Source organism: Pyrgilauda ruficollis, unplaced genomic scaffold (assembly GCF_017590135.1).
Source record: "Pyrgilauda ruficollis isolate IOZ18807 unplaced genomic scaffold, ASM1759013v1 scaffold224, whole genome shotgun sequence".
Lineage (NCBI taxonomy): Eukaryota > Metazoa > Chordata > Aves > Passeriformes > Passeridae > Pyrgilauda > Pyrgilauda ruficollis.
In genome coordinates, this window is record NW_024521873.1 from 167740 (window position 1) to 187844 (window position 20105).

Sequence of the window (20105 nt, forward strand, 5' to 3'; positions counted from 1 at the left end):
TTTTCTCTGGTAGCATATCTGGCACGTATCATGTCCAGAGGGGACAAGTCACTGTTTCCTCCAAACATGCGGAGATTTCCTTCAATGCCTGGCTGCAAAGAAACCACTGAACAGCAAGTTTTTTCTTGCTGCTGTGGTTTGTGTTGTAGCTAAGTGGCATCAGCTCCTCTAAGGTATCCAAGTACAGCAGACACTGATGCCAGCCTAAGACCTCTCTGAAGTAAAAACGAGAACACCTCTTTAAGTGAAGTTGTTTCTGAGTCAATTTCATTATATTGACGTAATTTTGTGGGAAGGAATTTTTTTTTTTTTTTTGGATTTCAGTTTCAATCAGGTTTTTCAGATTGTCATCTTGATTTCTTTGAAGCTTTGCCAGACACCCTGGTTTCACCAAAACAGTCCTAATTTCAGGCTGTTTCTCAGTTATCTTCCAGGATGTGTAACCCAGACCAGTAAGTGCTCTGGTGCTCATACACAAGCACTTTGAGCTCAGCCTTCTGGAGGCAAAAATGATAAATCCCTGTACCCTACACAGCAACATGGCTGGAAGGGAAGGAGCTTTGGTCAGACCCCAATGATTCTGGCAAGTCTGCTTGTCATGCTGCAAGGAGAAAGCAGTGAACATACAGAACTGTCCAGATCTGGGCTTGGCCTTCCATATTTCCTTGAAATATAGTCTCTTTAGCAGTTATATGCTTCATCGTTTGGAAATAACCTTTCCTGTTAGAAAAAGCAACATTTAAAATGCATCAATATTTTGTCTATAAGCACAACCTTTCCTTTTTTCTGTGTTATGTACAATATATCCCACGAGTTATGTTTCCACATAAAAGAGGCCCATACCATCATTAGAATCCTCACACTGGTGACAAATCCTAGACATTTTTGATGTGAGCAGGAAGTTGTTATGAGCACTGCTGAATTCTTGGTTTTCTATTGCCCCAAACAGCCCTGAAGCACTTCAAAGGTGACTTCACAGCTGTGCACATCTGACCTTCACTGGGCAAGAAGATTTTTGGAATTACTTATTTGCTTGGTAACAGCTCTGGGAATCTCCTATTGTTTGTTTATTCCCTGAGACTTTAACATAACTGTGTGTTCAGATTTGGTCAGTAGGTGTGAAAATTCCTCTCAGGGCGTTTTACTGGCTCCGTGAGAACACACAGAATAGAGGCTGCCTTTGAGCGCCCCCTGCAGTGTGCTGGGACTGACAGCTTGGCAATTCCAGTGCTGCTCTCCTCCTGCTGCAGCCTGACAGGACAGGGGATTAAACTCTGCTTGGTACACAGCCTTATACAGAAAAAAAAATACTTGTGCCTTTGTGAGGAATAAGAGGAGGACTGTTTCCCAGTTAACAGAACCTTCGTCGGTCAAACGCCATATTGTAACTGCATGCATGTGCTGGTGCATGTTTGTGGCTTGTTCTGGTAAGATTTTCAAGGAAAGAGTATTCTTCTTAAACACTCACCAAATCCAAAAGGCACTTTAAAATATTATACTGGGTTTGATTAGGCACATTGGCTTGCCCTGATACTGTACAGTGCACACTTACAGGGTATACAATCCCCATAGCATTTTTCATTGCAATTTCCTCTGGTGCTGCCATTCATAAACACAAACACAGAAAAGTCTCTTCATTACAGAGCTAAACCTTTTAAACTTCAGCCTAGAAGTTTTACCTGAATGCAGATTAATATAAATAATTGTGCAGTTTTTCCCCCTTTATGGAAAAATAATTGTGAAATCCTAGCCCCTCTAAAGATAAAGTGAGTACAGCCTTGGATGTTACTACAATAAATTTATAAATTTAATTGAATAACATTTCAAGAATATATATTTATTTAAAGAATAGAAACAGCTGCATTATTAAGGATATGAAAATGAAAATGAAACTAAATAAAATGTTTTCTGGTTTTTCTTAAGCCAAGAAACCCAGAATGGTTTCCTTCACAGAAAATCAAAAAGAATGCAAATCATAGCTCTGGCTACTCATATTACTTAAAATATCTTAATGTAATGATTTTTAGAAAAAAACTACTTATTCAGTGAAACTGCATTTTGTTTTATTACACTGCATATTTCCAATCATTAAAAAGTGAATTATGCTATTGATAATACATCATGCCATGTTAATTATTTAGTTCCCATAAACAGCTTGTTTAAATGAAATGCTGTGGAGAAAATATCTAAGAATATCTCAGAACAGGCAGGGAGAAGAGATGAAAGAAGCTGGTAGGCCTGGGTGGTGAAAAAACAACAATCAAACAATGAAAGTATCAGATTTGGATGAAAATTAAATTAACTCTCTGACTGGAACTTCAGTAATACTGCATAGAGCTTTCAATGCAAATAAATTCCATGTTTATCACTTTGGGATGATAGTGTAGTTACAGGCAATTTGAAAAAGTCTTGTTAAAATGTAAAATAGAATTCATATATATGTTACAGTTTTACTGTAGAGATAATGTGGGATAGCAGAAACTGACAGAGACAGAGAGGAATATAAAAGGAATAATCAATGTCTTTGCATTAACATTTTCTTGATTTTTTTCCCATTTACTCCAACATTTCATTTAGAGTTCTACATTTGCCATTTCTCTAACCCTTTCCTCTCCATTTTAAATAAACAGAGCTGGACTGTCAGAAATAATGAACAGAATCAAACTCAATTAATAATCTATTGCAGTCCACTGTGAAATATGTCATTAAATAATTTAACACCTTACAATAGTCACTTGAATTTTAAAGACAGAAAATTAATTTCATTGCTGTTGTTATTTTTTAAATGTAGCATTATTTTTTAACATAGTGAGGAAAAACCTACATAGGTGGTATATTGCCATAAGCATTTTCAACAGCCCTTTCTGCCCCCCAGCTCAATACAAGTAAGGAATGGCAAAGGGCAAAGCAATGATATCAATACTGTATTCTGCTAAATTATCGTCTGCCACCTCAAACACAAAATATCCTGCTTGCAAGCAGGATCTTAATTTTTGACACCATTTTCATATATCTTCCATGCAAAGTGAAAATAAATCAAAGTCCAATATATTATAAAAAAGGCCCTTAATGCAGATCTCTCACTGCTCAAAATACTGTTAATGCATTTGGTTTGTTGTTAATTGGAATAATTATACTTAGCTGTGAGGTTTATCAGTTTTACAGCAGAACTGGAAAAGGTCTCACTGAGAGGGCAGAAATATAAAATAATTCAGGAAAAATAAGATCAGTAGCTCTTAGGTTATGCCAAAAAAAATGGCAGCTTGAAAACTGTTTTTTGCTGTTTGCAAGTGCATAGATATTGTCACTGAAAAAGGGAAGAGGAATGAGTACAAATATTTAAGTGCTTTCCTTGGGATAGGAGAAACTTAAAAGCACAAAACTGCAGTATGGAAGTACTTCAGACTGACAGGTAAATAAAATGTGTTGAAGATTTAAGGATTAAAGCAAGCATCATCTCTCTGAAAACTAAATCTGCTCCAATTAGAGGTATGCAACACTACAATAATCACTACTAGAAAAATGCCAGAATAATTCAAATGGGGAAAGGAATCTATTAAATATTTTCAGGTCTTTAAAACCAAGGTGTTTCAAATTGTAAATACGTCAAGACCCATGAGAAGTTATAGTTTGCAATACTGGTACTCAGTTTCCAAGTAAATACATCTTTAAATGCCTTTTATGACTAAAGACACAAGATAGAGAGGAAAAAATAATCCATAAAAGGGAGCAGGGAAAAAGAAGAAAAAAGCTCTATGTCTGCTTTGTTGGTGAAAAATCAAGAAAATCAGGTGTGGCCTGATGCACTGCAATAGAGATACATAACTAAAATCTGAGTACTCCAATCAGATCCTGAATTAATGAAAATGCAACTTTACACCTGTATACATGCTGCTGGGTTTAAATTACCATGTCACTTGAGAGTCCTGCCATAATGCCTTAACTTGGTTTTCAGGTGAAAAACTGAAATTTCTGCATTTCTCAAGTCTTGCTGCTGAGGAAAAAGTGTCCCTAAACATGCTGTGATTGCAGGTCTGTGAGCAGGAGGACTGGATTTATGAATTCAGGTTGATTCCCACAGGAAATCTTGGAAGTCTAATACTGACAGAAATCATTCTGCAGTCTTCCATTACCAGGGGCTGTTGCCCCAACCCAGACAGAACAGATAGAGTAAAGGAATAGCATCATTTCCTCAGGAAACCACATTATAAAGCAAGTGATAAGGCTGGAAACTAGGAATATTATCTAAGAGGGAAATGAAAACTAATGTATGTTTTTTAGTATGACACTCTCACTTGCAAGAGTTGAAACATTACCAGTCATGTTCTACCAGAAAGGTGCAAAATTCCCATGTAAAATTGCAACAGTTTTTGAAACCTGTCCTTAATGAGATAGCAGTGTGAAAAAAAGGGGACAATTCAGAATATTAAAAATTATAATTTTATTAAGTATTGACCTGTTGATAATGTTGTTGTTTGTATTCTAAAACTTAACTGGTCACATTTTTTGAGGCAGTATGTATATTTAAATTATGGATATTTCAATTACACTTCTACTGTGGAACACAAACAGTCACTTTTTGGTTTTAAGGTGTAATGAAACATTATAGTTAATTCAGGCAGGGTATACCTAAAAATTATATGTGACCTTAATAAAATAATAACATATAATAATAAAATAATAAAAAATAAAATAATAAAATGATATCTTTAATTTTGTATTAGTTATTTCTCAAAACGAAATCATTCCACTTTAAGACACTGCTATTTCAAAAGGCATCTTTCAAGAACTGCCCTTGTTGGGTATGAACAGATCATTAGGTAAAACAGCCAAATAAGGCAACAAAGTTTGACAATTAATGCAATTACAATTTCTTGTCCAGTGTTTGCTGTCATATTAATTTAAAATAATAAATATTAAGAACACACCAAGGAAGCTGTAATATTTTCATCTACTGGACTATGTTAACTAAAACAGTAACATGAACCACTTTAGGAGATTTCTTCAACAGTTTTCCTCGATTCAGTTTTTCCTTGATTCTTATTATTCATAAATGCTACCTTTCCTTCTTTCCATTTCCCTTCCCTTCTTTCCATTTCCCCTCTAGTTGATTAAAATGATGGGGGTTTAGATGCAATGGTTCCAAAAGCATGTGAAAAATGCATGACAAAGAGATAACGCAGTCAAGTGTGCTCTGCAAAGCACTCACAACAGTACACCTGTGTAAGCTGTGTATTTGTGGAGATAATAAGCTGCTCCAGAGCTGTGCTGAAAGCCTCTATTAAACCACCAGATACCAGGAAAAAAATTATTTTCTTCAAGAATTTGATTTTATACAAGCACTTGCCAGTTGTACTTATTCTTACCTGTAGCAGAGCTGCAAACAAATAGACTGCTACAAAGATGGGGGTTAAGGAAGTATGTCCGCTTTTCATTAAGTGGATAGTGTACAAGAAAATCAGGTGTCCAGGAATCACCAGCAGAAGTAGAACTTGGGCTGATTTGTTATTTACTCCTACAATTAAAAAAAAATTTAAAAAAAGAAAAGGAAAAATCCAAAAATGTGGTTAAGCTCTTCAATTCCTATATTAGATTTTATTCATTTCAATATAAAAACTCCCATTTTTTCCACTAGAAGACTCCTTGAGGAATTTCACTGTCTTCCAGAAAAGGTAAGCAGAGCCCTTCTTGAAAAGGGTGCAAACTGCCTTCATTCTGTGCTCATGTAATACCATCTACATTTTTGGACTTCCTAAAGTCTTATTAGTAAAGAAGATCTTTGGGACTCCATATTCAAGACATCCTCAGAAATACCTTGTATTTCTAAAAAGTAATCCCACATTTACCACTTTCACATCTGTTTCAATTCATTTAATAAATATGGAAGTGTAATACATGGTGGTGACATATCACATTTCACCACAGTTACTACATCATTAGGAAAGTGGGAAATACAGGGGAGGAATAAGCTGTGAAGAAATAATCTAGAGAGAAAATGGCAAACTGGAAATGGAAAGCAAGGATTTAGCTTAGTAATTATGTCTGATACAATGTTTGGCCCTAACAGGAAATTGGTTTGAAGTTCTGAAGGCAGACAAAGGTTGGGAGCAGGTAGAAAAGCTAAGGAAAGTTGAAGGCTGAAATCTTTCTGAGTGGTTATCCCGGTGTTCTGCCTCACCAGCCCTTTCCAGGGCTACCCCTTCTCTGTGCTCCTCTCTGCTAATCCACCCCTCAGGGAGTTTCTTGTGATTCTCACAGGCAAAAACAGCTGCAGGCAAAGGAAACTGCCGAGCCTCAGCAGCCTTTGAATTGCACACAGCAAGTTCAGTTCATTGCCATTTCTGACGGTTGGTACAGTCTGGCATACGGGTATAGAGATGTGAGACAGGATTTTTAACTAAGACATACCTGTACCACAGTATGTTCTGCATGGGTAATAGCAACCCTTGGCCTCCTCTGGCAGCTCTCCAGGAATGCTATGTAAATGGAGGTAGGTAGAAATTCTGCTAGCTTGAATAGCTACTAGATTGCCACCAATACCTGAAATGCAAAGGGAAACCAATGAAAAATGTTCAACTATCTTTTTTCCTCTAGTAGGCAATATTTTTGCACATTTACCAACCTCCTCTATGTTTATCACAGTACCCTGCAAACAAAAGCCAAAATGAAAAATATCTTTAGAATGTATATTAGTTATAGACAGGCTGCAAATCATTAAAACCAGTCAAAAAAATGTGGGCTACAGTTTAATGCATCACTGGGTATTTGGAGATCAATTTTGAATTATGGCAAGTGCAAAAGGTCCAAAAGGTTCAATCTTATGCTTTCTCATAGATGAAACTCTTTTTTATCACTGCCTCTTCTTTGGAAATCCCTCTTGGATCAGCAGAAGCATGACATAATTGTGCCACTGCTGGACTACCTCCCCAGGACAGTATTCCTGGCCAAGGTAAGTAATGAAAGCTCACTACCACAAACGTAAATGCAGATTTCACACACAGAACCACAGGGCCAGAAAAGGCTTCAAGAGTTAATATATTCATTCCCCTCTGACACAAAGCATGAGTAACTATAGCCTTCTGCCACTCATAATTCAGGCTGAAAGAGCAAGATGAGTGTCTGAACAGGTGATTGTTACAAGAATGGTAGTGATAGAGATTCCAGTTTCTTTCTGAAAAAGGGCAACGAGTACAAGTTGTACCAGCAGAGCGTTCATCTCAATATAAGAAATGAATTTATTAGAGTGAGAAAAACCATTCAGTGGAACAACCACCCCAGGGATGTCCTGGAGTCACTTCACTGGAGGTTTTTGAGATGTGACCAGAGCAGGTGCTAGAAAATCTCATCCAGGCTGCCTTTCTCACATAAGTTTGAGCCAGATGATATTTCAAGGTTCCTTCCACTCTAGGCTGTCTCACGCTCTATGAATTTTTACTTCAACGAACACAAAACTAAAACAACTTGTTATATCCACACTGCAGAATGCAGAAACATGAAACCCTCCTATTATTATACTCGAGCTGTCTACTTGCATATCAAGCACATGCTTCTTCTGTCCCCAATTCAGATGCTTTACACAGCATTGGGTTGGTCTGAGAAGAAGCAGAAGTAATGCAGACCTTGTCCCCACGTCAGAAGGAGAAAGGCCTTGTTTATTGCAGTTGAATTAATTTATCTGATGCTTAGGACTTTGTCTGGTTGCAGAACAAGTATTTGTGGTGACCAAAAGACACCGTTTGCCAAATTCTTTTGGTGACTATGGAGTGGTTAGCACAGAGATCTAATACTGAGATCTGAAAGATGTCCTGCCTCACTGCTAGTTAAAGACCGTAAATGGCTGAAGCTAACAAGAAAGGTCTTTTAAGCAAAAATGTCAGATACAAATCAGGAAATGCATGTTCCCAGTCAGGAGAAACAGGGATAAAAGATGAACTACCAAAAGGCTGAGTGAGAGTTTGCAAAGAAAATTAAAATAGCCGTAGATCTTTCTTCAGATGAACTACAAGGAGAGTACCAAAGTAAGGGATTTATCTAAACTAGGAGAGATTTAAAAAGATTAAAACCAAACTAAATAGGACTCAAAGTCCTTCCACTGAGAGTAATAAATTAGAGATTTCTGACTAAGGAGAATAAAGCACAGAAGGAGAGGCAGAAGTAAAATTAAGGATCAATGTACTACATATGGATGGGGATCAGATCATTTCTGTGACTGAATTATGAAAAAGCTGTTATGTAAAACCTCTTCTTAATAGAGCTACAAAGTGGGGACAGTGCCATATGACTGGCAAATATGAAAGAGTTTCTGCTAAAAATGAGGACATAAAGGCAATCTGGGTAATTACAATCAGGTTAACAACTGCAATAACTGATATATTCACAATAATATTAAGAGAAAAAAATTAGTAAAATAATCTGCCACTATCTGCTTCTCTTATAGCACTACAAAAAGAAATAAAAGACAGAAGTACATAGTGCTGGTTTGAGTTTTTTAGCAATGCAACTACAAACCACGTTGGCACAACTCTCTAGATTTTAAATATTTCCTAGGATGTATGTGGTTTCCTTTTGTGACTGGTAATTATTTGCTTCAACAAATTCAGACACAGAAATATGACAGGTGATCTGGACTTTTTTCCCTAGTTAATAATACAGGATTAGGGTTGAATGAGATAAAAGAATTAAGGCAGATAGAAATAAATTCACTTGAAATGGTGATTAAAAAATCTTTCTGGACAACAGACATTGACAAGTCTATGAAAGAAGGTGTAAGATTGGCTGTCAGTCCTTTGATGGACAGCTATTAATGACAAACCTTTTCACTTTTATAACCATAATTTAGAGGAAGTATTCCCCAAGCCCTATTGCTCATGTGGATAGCAAGAAATTACTGACAAGTATCAAAAATTATTCTAAAACAAACTGGCCAGCCATGGTATACAGGTAAAGGAGGTAATAACTGCTCTGCAAAGGAAGCTGACAAGCTAACCAGAACAGCCAGTGTGGAGTGTGATTTCAAGAGGTGTAATTAATTACAGCTGAGTTGAACAATCTATTTTAGCCAAATGAAAATGAAATATTTGTATGTTTAGCAAAATTATTTTAAATTTTATTTGTCTGAGCCTCAATAACCTAATATTAGTGATATAATTTGAACTCATGGAAGATAGCCAGGTATAGTGAAGTGTAAGTGCTTCTAGAATCCCTACATCCCACTCAGTCTCAGCCAGCCAACAATGTATTGTGGTGACAGCAGCAGTGACACTGTATTTTAGTTCTGTCCATTCACTATCAATTCTTCAAACTGTTTTTGAACTTTTGGGCCAATTTCAACCACGTCTGACACAAGGACAGACATGCTAAGTACTTCCAGACATGGTTAAGGAATCTACCAAAAACAAAACAGCAACTAGATGAATAAAAGAAATGATCCACAGCCATGTCCTCGGTGAGACAAAGACAGTAATGTGAGTTGTACAGTTCATGGCATAAGCACAAGCAGGCCAGCTGGCCAGTCAGCACTCTGCCTGGAGAGAGGCATGATGCCTCTTGAACCACCATCTTATTTTTAAAGACTATTTTGGTCAAGTTGGCCAGATGCCCAAGCTCTGCAGTGCCAGCAATTTCTCCCCCTTTCTTTTCTGCAGAAAATTTTCTCAATACTGAATATTCCATCCATTCTTCTGCTGTTAGACTAACTTAACTGAGGTGGAGGGGCTCACTACACACACAGCTCAGGGTGCTTGACAGCTTTGATCCACAAATCTGGCTGCAGGCTGCACAGGCTGTCAGCTTTTCTTGTTTTTTTGTTTGCCAGGTGAGTCACATCCCTTCCTTATTTGAAGGTCACCCTGCATCCATGGACAGATATGGACACTGCCAGCAGCACAGTGAGCCAGAGAAGAGGAATGGCAATGTTGTGGAAAGCAGAGGGAAAATTGAGAGGATGTTGTGAGCAGTGGGTACAGCAGGAACATGAGACAATAGGAAGCACTGCAGGTTGAAAAGACTGTCCAAAAACCCCAGGATCCAAATGAGAACAGAGTCAGGTCTCACTATTCTGCTGGTCACCGAATGACTCGTATAAGGCTGAATGAACCACTTCATATGTACAGAGATATCAGTTTGTTTGGTAACAGCAGCTACTGTGCATGGGCAGTAACCACCTCAGCTACACCAGATTAATCAGATTCCTGCAAGAAACAGAAAAAGATAAAACTGCATAGGTTGTCAAGATGTCGAGACACAAAACTGGTAACTCCTCAGCATCTTCTAAATGTATAAAATGGTCACATGCTCAGTAGCTGCTCATATTATTAAAAGCTGTGTGGATATATATGAGGACTGTTTATATGGACATTTGATTAATCCAGAAATTTTTCTCCTGGAAAACACTATTGTAGCCATCGCAGCAAATACTAAATTTGTGAAGATTTACCTCTTTAGTTTCCTTTTGTTTTTGCAAGAACTACAACATAGGGGAAAACGATTTATTTCAAAAGTAAAATCCAGCAATTATTACTTCTTTCCTCTCAGAACAGCAAATGTGTTTTACTTCAATACAAGAATGCTGCTCTGTCAATAAGCATAAGACATGTTGTCTGCTAAAGTGCAAAGGATGTCACACTGACTTAAAACATTAAAAGAAAATTTAAAACCTCATCATTTTATCAAGACAGTTAAGGGCTAAGCAAGAACATTTCTTGTAAAAATTGTTATCACAGGTGCTTTGTCTAACAAGCACAGGAAACCATATTGAAAGTAGAGCCGAAACCATAGCATGTATTTGCAAGCAGGCCCATGGACACGATTCTATTAATCATCATCTGGTAAAAGGAAATTTTTCTAATAGAACTAATCATGCTATTCAGAAAACCACATTAAAGCACTTTACATCAATGAGTCTTAATACTTCAAAGCAAATCTGTTTCATAACACAGTGCAGGTAAAAAACCGAGTAGTTAAGGGAAGCTGGATCTTGCTGATCTCAGTCTGAGATCATCCCCTGCTCTGGGTAATGCACTGGGCTGGTTTTTCCCTCGGATCTTACACTGCACTTTTTGATAAATAGAGTAAGGTTTTCCAGGGAATACTGGGAGGAGTAGTTGATAAACCAGAGGGTTGTGTTGCCATTCAGAGGGAACTGGACAGGCTGGAGAGGTGGGTCAAGAGAAATCTCCTGAAATTCAACAAAAGGAAGTGCAAAGTCCTCTATCTGAGTAGGAATAACCCCATGCACCATGTTATTATTAACCAGTAAAAAATTGTGGTTTAAGTACTTGTTTAGTACAAGGGGACAACTGTACAACAGGCAACATAAAATGTTCAGAGCAGTATTCAACTACCTATATATATATAAACCCTATAGGTTCCCATCTCATTCTTCTTTTTTTGTTCATTTCCTTAAACACATATAATTGAAGAATTGTTCCTGTAGAAAACTGCCTCAAATAAAGTACTGAGAGCACCAGATAAAGTGAACATACTCCGCTTTAATGATCACTGCTACGACTGTTCATGAAAATGTAAATAGTGGCAGGATGAGGCACAGAAAAAATTGTGTAAGAACAGCAAAGCAAACTTGAGATTAAAGACTTTTAGAAAACCAGTTCTATGGAGAGGGATTAATCAGCCACAGAATACTGTGTTGCTCCCAAGCAGCTACAATACAGGTTGTGCAGTGGGCCTAAAATCCATTAATATCTACATAAGAAGAGAATTAGGCCAACATAATTCCCAAATTGATCTTTCATGTAAATCTATCTAAGAGAGGGAAGGCTAGAAGATTCTCACTTTTGCGCACTCCTGAGCACAATCCATAGTTCAAAATAGTCATTTTTGCCAAGCAGGCTTTTTTGAAGACTTACATCTGCATTGTAAAAATGAAATTAAAAGGATGAAAAAGAATCTCAGTTGCAACGGTGACCGAAAACTCTAAATTTTAGAATAATCATCTTATCTTTCAGAAAATGCAAGATGAATTTTTGCCCTGACCTCTCTGTCATTAACTTTAAAAAATCCTGTTTTAAGCAAGTGAAACACTTAGATTAGAAACCTAACTAGCTACCTCTTTATATGTTTTTTTTTTTATTCATCTTCCATTTTATTTAGAAGCATTTATTTTAATACTTTCAAATGTTTGGGGGAAAACAGATGGGAAATATTAGCTTTCCCTAGATGGATGGTTTTTTTTAAGAGAAAGCTTTATTATATATGCAACTATTACATTCCATGTTTGATTTGACTCATAAATAATTTCTTTCATATGACTAATAAAAATGTCAAAAAATGAAAATGCTCTGGATATAACTGTGTTGTGAAAATGACACAATGATTACTGAAATCTTCTAAAAAATTTACAAGTAAGACTTAAAAGAAAGATCACACACTATGAAAGTGTATATGCAGATTTACATGTACAAGTTAGCAACTAAAAGGTAGTAAATCTACCACCCAATAATGCATCAGAAGAAAATAATAAAAATCAAAACCCTCCTCCTTATTCATGCCAAAATAAAGACTGAATTAGACAGTTCTCATACAGTAGAGGTGCCTTCTGAGACTAACACATTCTTTCCAACTCAGGATGCAGAAAAATTAATTTGCTACCCAGCCAAATTGCTCTACTCCCATCCAGGTACACTACTGTTTTCCCTTGTGATTCACAGAGGCAAATTTCAGATGCTCAACTCTCTGAGACAATGGTTATATTCTAATCAAAGCACCACTCAGTTGAGAGAAGAATCAAAGTACAATTATACTAAAAGAAATATAAATAAATACCTATTAAAAGCTGGGTTTTTTTGAGGAGGAAAAATGGCTCCTTGGTATTTTTTTCCATATTCTCCAAAACAATTTACAGTAAAAGCTCTCTGAAAAATCTGAAAGTCTGTCATTCAATTTACCCTACTAACAGATAAAAAGGGATGTTTTGGGGAATGTATTGTATAACCTTAATTTTCATCTCCCAGACAACTGGCATTCATTAAGTTTTGCATTAAATTTTCCCATATGTGTTTCTCATATTCCTTGATAGCAATGTCTTCCCTCCGGATAGCAAATACTTTTAAAGTATGGACAGCCAAAGTATAAGAAATATTAGAACAGGTTTGTGTTACCTTTAAAGAGTACTGCTTCAAACCACCTGCAAAGGAAAGTTTTTTGATATGAAGTATTTCCAAATTTCAGGTGTTTTAACAATTAATTTGCAGAACTGTCATTCTTTAAGGTGCATAAAAATGGGAGAAAGTCTACTGACATGTTGGTTATTACCCAGTAACTTCTGAAATGCAAACGCTTAGAAGATATCTCACAATATTTTGTATAAACACACAAGAAAAATGGAGAAGAAAGTGGCTTTATCTGGTAACTGCACCTTAACTCATTTCTGTTGCATATTCAGAAGCATGTAATATTATCTTTTTTTCTGCAAAAAAGGAGCTCAGTTACTTGCAAATTGCAAATCCTGAGCCAAATTCAACATGCTGTGATGTCATAAAAGGATTTGCAAATTTTAATTCATGAGAAAACACAACTCAAAATCAACTCTAGACCGAAGCATAGCCACACTTGGGCTCAGTTATTTTATTCAGAACTCCAGTACATCAAAGAGACATCTAAATCTCAAGTAGTCTGCAAGTTGCCTGAAACAACAAAATCATTTTTTTTATTTCCAAAAAGCAAAGATGCAATTTAACCCAGCCAACCATAGAATTAAACATGTGTTTAACAGTGGGAAAATGGAAAAAACAGTTGTGAAATATGTCTGGCTACCAGCTGTAAAGCTGACTATAAATGCCTTTCTGCTTAAAAACTATTTTAATATTTTGGGGCAAATATTTGTAGTTATTGTTAATAGGGGTGGGAAACTTTGCTCAGGTTGCTCAAATTCCAGACCAGTATTTCTTCAATATTCTAAAATATTTATACCTCCACAGTGTAAGACATAATTAAAGTCACTTGTCTCACATCTAAGAATAAGCAAACTATCTAGGCAGGACTTGAAATCTACTTAACGGTGCACAGGAAGCCTAACTAACACCTGATCATTTTGCAGTCAGTACCGTTCAGGTGTTCAAGATACAGCAAATGGCCCTGAAAAAACAGTGACAGCTTGAAATTCTGGACAAATTTACAATGTCCACAAATTTCGGCTGGACAAATTTACAATGTCCTCAAATTTTGGCTAGACAAATTCCCAGTAGAAAAGAATATTTCTTTCAAGTTTCCCTGATGGCTTTTTTCCCCCAGGTTTTCTGTGCCATAGAAGCAACAAATTTTAAGGTAAAAGAAAATAGAAGGGGAAAACCCTCAGTTTCTTTTGCTACTTAGGCTTACAATGAGAATTCCAAGGCCAAGAAAGGTAGAGAAAACTTTCTGCAACAGTAATATTTTAAAAGCCATCTGTTAAGTGACCTAACACACCTTTCATGTCAGTAAATAAGTGTCAACAGATGTGCTTTTTTAACTGAAGAACTTCCTTACTCCCAGTTAACTACACCAAACTGACCAGCAATATCCAAAGGTGTCAGTAGAATTATGAAACCCAGGAGAGGCTAATCTAACAGCAACCCAAAAAATTACCTACCTACAGTTTCCTTTTCCAGGAGGTGTACCATAAACCCCTGCATCCTCTACACAGAATATATTTTCTCTATATTTTCCAATAGAAATGCCTCTACCTTTAGAATTCAAAGTCAAGCATGCCTCTGGCTATCCCAGCCTCCTGGAAAGACTCTTTCCCTCCCTGCCTGCTCAAGCAGCCTCAGCTTTCCCTCTTCTACACCTGCCTAAGTCTTCAAAGACATTTTGACCTATCAGCTAAGCCTCCAGGGCTCTATAGCTTTTGGCTAGTTCTTTTCCCATAAAGACAGTTCAAAAGAATGTATGGGCATTGCCTTAATACTGGTTTGGGTGCACCTGCCTAAAAAGAAAAAAGAACAATCCTCTTCTCTTAGGAAGCAAATCCAGGGGGTTAACCAAAAAAGGACTACTATAAGAAAAGTTACAGGTGTAAAGCAGAAAAAAAGCTGACGATCAAAACATCCGCCTTGCCTTTTAGGTATCTGGAAATCAAAATGGAAGCACACAGAAGTTAGATGCAAGTATTTCCAATTTTGAATTAATAGAAAGGTAAGGAACAGATAAGGAAACATAATGGTTGTGATATAAAATTTAATTTACAGTTAGCAAGGAACTCAAGTTGTAACATGGAAATGTTTCACATTAAAAGTAAGAAGAAAGGAAATAGAGGGCCTTAACGAGAAAGAAGAGCAAGCAGCATGCTCTGCTGAAGATTAAAATGGCCAGTGTCTTTCGTCTACTGCCTTCATAAAAATGGTGATACCTGATCACAAGTAAATAAATACTAGAGCCTGGGAGTTAAGTTAAATTTACTGCATCTAGAGAGCTAAATGAACAATCCATTAAGTATTAGTGATCATTTTTGCAAACTGATTATTTTGGAGGTTAGAGAATACCTGAGGGCTGTAGTGGAGAAAACAGAAAATATATCTTTAAAGTGGGTCAAAAAGGATGATGCAGAGAATCAACAGTGAAAATTATATTCCTGCATAAGAATTTGAGTGAATTATTTAAAAGACAATTTATAAGCACCCAGAAGACATGAAAGCTGTAAAACAAGGGCTACCATGAATTTGCCAAGAACATGCTTCTGTCAAATCCTCTAACTGAACAACTTGTTTAATGTTTGCAGCAATAGATATACTAACTCTCAACCATAGTAAAGCTTATAAAATGTTTAGATACTGTCCAGTGTTACATTTCCATTAACAATGTCTGGAAAATTAATTATATCAAGGCAATGTGGTTCAAAACTAAAATCCAGTGACCATATTAACATCTCATTATCAAGGTGGAAAAGAAGTGGCCATAATTAATTTAATTTATAGCTTAGGAAACAGAATAGAACATATTCATATGAAACTTGCAAGGGCCAACTTACGTTAAAACAGAATCATCTGGGTAACCAGAGAAATTGTTTTAATAACAATACATAAAAGTGGAAATTAGTGTAAGAAATCAAATGGAAAAATACAAAAATGAGAAAGAACAACCAGACAGCAATAAAGTGGGAACAGAGCTGGTGATTATGGTTGCAAACTAAATAGGTACTGTACTGTGGTACTGTACTAGGAAAAAAAAGCATTTTCAAACTGCAACAGCCTAACAAGATATCAGCTATTCTTCTGAAATTTGCCTTGTTCTTATCATTAGGAGGTAGAACACTTAACGACAAAATTTTCACAAATTCATTCTTTACACATCTGAAAAGTGCATACCAATCATCAGAAACAACACACATTTGCCTTGAGAAATGTATTTACTTGCCTGTAATATGCTTCTTAGTTCTTATATCTATATATACATTACAGATCTATAGTAAATTATTGCTTGAAAATTTGTCCTTGGATGTTCAGAAGAAAATCCCTTTTGAAATAAAAATTTATCTACATTTTCCCAGCCATAACTGCTTCAAATATTTGATAATTTAATATTTGAACATACTCCTTCAATGTTTACACTTTCAGTTTCTTAATGCATACTGGAGGTTTCTACTTCTCACATTCTCTATTATGTTTCAGTGGTTGTAGTGAAAACAGCAGGCACTTCTCAGGTGTTCAAATAAACAGCTGTTGACATCAAAATCAAAACTTGAAATTAATATTCCAGATATTAATTAGCACAAGAGAAATTTACTGTAATAGAAAAGTCTCAAAACAAGGTATATCAATTGTTACATAGTAGCAATTAATCCTGTCAGAGTCTTACCATTAATTACTGGGGTATAAACAACAATTCCAACCAAGTTAGGATCAGATACTGTTGTGTCCAAAATAAGGCCACCAATACTGAAAACAAAGTACAATATTTAGAATAAGGCAAGCAAGATCATTAAACATAAGATCATTACTTCATTCTGAGCTACAGACTGACATCACTATAGCTATTCACTTATTAAAATAGGCTTCTTGTATAACAAAGACCACAGAGTATTAGCCAACTCCTCTATTTTAAGATTCATAACTTTCATTGGATTAAATAATCACTTAGATCAGTGCTAAAATTCCAAAGCCTAAATTCTAGAGGCTCTTAATTGTGTCTCTCAAGTACAATCAAGTGAGATACACAGAGATACAGGAGGACTATCAAGATGCTTCCATGCAGCAAGACAAAGAGACCTACCTGCTTATAACCATGGCAGTTATAACAGGCTCCCATCCTGAGTGGAGGACAGTTCTGGTAGCTGGGTGTTTGGCAGCTATGACAATCCCCATTGGAGTCAGAGCCAAAAAAAAGGCACCAACCAAAGGAGATACATAGTAATATGTCTCTAAAATAATAATAAAGAAAAAAAAAATTTTACTCTCCAAATATTCCTACATGTTTTTCTTAATTTAGAATTCTAAATTAAATTATGATCTATGCCATACAATTGAGAAATTTTAATAGTCTTCATTGCCATTACACCTGAAGTTTCAACTACTGCACTAAGCAATATGGTTAGTATCTGCCATCTGTGATCATTGTCTCTCATGTTTTCAAGGACACAACCATCAGTACAAAAAAGGAATTTTGAAGAGGATTTTTGTATGATGCTTTGTGATAAAAAATACAGTAAGGATGTAGAATACAAAACATTATTTTGTATCTGAAGAAAAAAATTTGAAAAGAAACTGAATATAATTAAAATGCATTTTGTTTATATCCAAATTCTTAGCGTATGTACACTCCCTTCTTCCCAAAGCAGGCAATATGGTAATCTTTCCAGAAATAGCATATCTAAAAATATTCAAGCACAATGTGCACAACAGAGACATTTATATCAGTAGCTCAGTTGTTTCATAGCCAGTCTGAGAATTAACAGGCAATTCTGCTGCCTGCCCCTACCCATGACAATTCCATCCTCTTTCATATGAATACAACTGCAAACACTGCTGAGTACCACCATAAAGCTGAGACTGTAAAGTGAACAGCTGCTTCCACAGAAAAAACACTACTTTTTTCTGATCACTTGGTTTTATAATCCTATCCTCACAGAAGCGACTAGAGTGATCCAAGACTTCCTAATACAACAGTGAGGTAAATAATGGAAAATTTCTCCTAATGGCAAATATATATGTATAAACTGTGCAAATGTTCTATTTTTAAATATTTTTTATGAGAAGTGTGGTCATGTACCTTATGCTAAAACACATTTTGTCAAAACCTTCAAAATTTAGACAAGTTTTACAGCAAAATATATTTTAAATTAACAGGTTGAAATAATTAATATAGATCACAGAAACACTACCAAAGAGTTGGTATATAAAAAAATATCCTCACCCATGCATTATGGCTTATCACAATGGCTGCAAATCCAAGCAATTACTACTTTGATGTTATGTTAGTAGATCTCCTGAAAGAATTGCTGTAGAATTTTCAGAAGTTACTACCCTTCTGCACTGAGTAACAACCTCTGCAACAGAGCCAGAGGTGTAAGGTAACTTACATAACATAGTAAGTTATGTTTCCCTGGGCAAACGAAAAGTAGAAAGCTATTAGAGTGAGAACAAGACAAAGCCCAAGAGAGAAGTAATTTTCCTGTCCTTATCTAATTATTCTACAGTGTATTACCTCCCTCTTACTTTGTGGGGCCTTTTTTCCTCCTTTCACCTCTTTTTGTGACCTATGAGGTGGACCATGAGAGTACTCAGCTCCAGTGTAACTCTTGGGAGCAGTGAGGGACTTTTTTTTTTTTTTTTTAATCTATGGCAGACTCTACTGGTAGAACATCCTACTACAAAAATCTAAAAAGATGAACCTTGAGCTGAATCTCTAAAGGAAGGATAAACATCTTCCTCTTCATATTTAAGTCACAGAAGAACCAAATGCATTTTACAATAGCGGAAGAATGGGAAGAGAAAATAAATCAATTCTCTTTTAGGGCTCATTTCACTCCATTTTTGTTAGATTTATAGCAGGCGCTTACATGGGAAAAGGCATCTTGCTCAAATAATGCAGCCTCTAGTAGAAATTAGAGGTAAACTGGAAATGTACTGCTTCAAAACAACTGCTAAAAACCTGAAAACAATAAAGTGAGTCACACAATTTGTCTTCTCAACCTGGGTCAAATATATACAAGAGCTAAATGCATATTCTGTGAGAAAAATTGAAAGCTTTAAAGAAGTTTCCAAATCATGACTGACAAATAATAGGCAACACAGACCTCCACATTTAATTTACTGAGTGTTCCTATTCCAGAGCACTCCTTGTGCTCTGTTGGAGGGAATGTGCCAGGTCCCAGTGACAGTCCTGAGGAGCCCTCTAGTGCTTTCTCCCAGCTATTCAACAAGGATTCACAGCTCTTTTTCGGGAGCTGTTAAGAACTGTTAACTTTTCCCCGTGTTTGATAACTTTGTCACTATTTTTAAAGCACTTAGATGAACCTTTAAGAAAGTATATATATGATGGTGGGTGTTTCATTTGGCCCTGGCTTGGGTAAAAATGCTTTCCCCTGTCTCTTCAGGGGACGCCATAAAGTATTGTATCAACCCAAAGGCTGTACACCTCTGTAACAGACAAACATAAAGCTTGTACACAAATAATTTCCATCCTTGCAGATTTGTTGTCTGAAAACAACTCATCCCTTGCAGAGAGCAGCCAGAAACTTATTTTGTTTCAGACCATTTCATTAGTTAGGCTAATAAAGCACAGGGGAAAACAGTTAATTCTGAACACAGTTCAGAAGTGAATCCCACCAGTTTCATCACTACCCTATAAACTGAAGATTTCTTTTTAACATTCCCATTGTGATTCTTATTTTAGCATTGAGAAAGCATGGGAACAATAGAAAGAACATAAGAATATCTCTGCTGGATGAGGCACAGTTCTCATCTAGTCTAGTATCCTTTGTCAGACTATGGTCAACAGTTCAATTATGGAGAGAAGAAAAGAAAAATGACACGTTTAGAGTAATGCTTCTTTCAGCATGCTCTGCCAGCTTCTGCTGTGGTTTGCATCAGGGATTCCATCTCTCAAGTCTCCCCATCTGTCTGGTCAATGCTCCTCAAAGGGTTCCTCTCTGACTGGTTTATCCAAAGTTTTCT

General features: G+C 36.3%; 1 protein-coding gene across 1 annotated transcript in view; it reads right to left on the reverse strand.

Moving 5' to 3' along the window:
* Positions 1 to 20105, reverse strand: part of SLC41A2 (solute carrier family 41 member 2) — a 43734-nt gene that overhangs the window by 6236 nt on the left and 17393 nt on the right. Inside the window, exons 7-10 of the mRNA XM_041468668.1 lie at positions 17203 to 17350; positions 16789 to 16868; positions 6409 to 6540; positions 5367 to 5515 (exon numbers count right to left, since the gene is read on the reverse strand). Of these exons, the coding sequence (XP_041324602.1) occupies positions 5367 to 5515; positions 6409 to 6540; positions 16789 to 16868; positions 17203 to 17350 (509 nt within the window). The remainder of the gene's footprint in view (positions 1 to 5366; positions 5516 to 6408; positions 6541 to 16788; positions 16869 to 17202; positions 17351 to 20105) is intronic.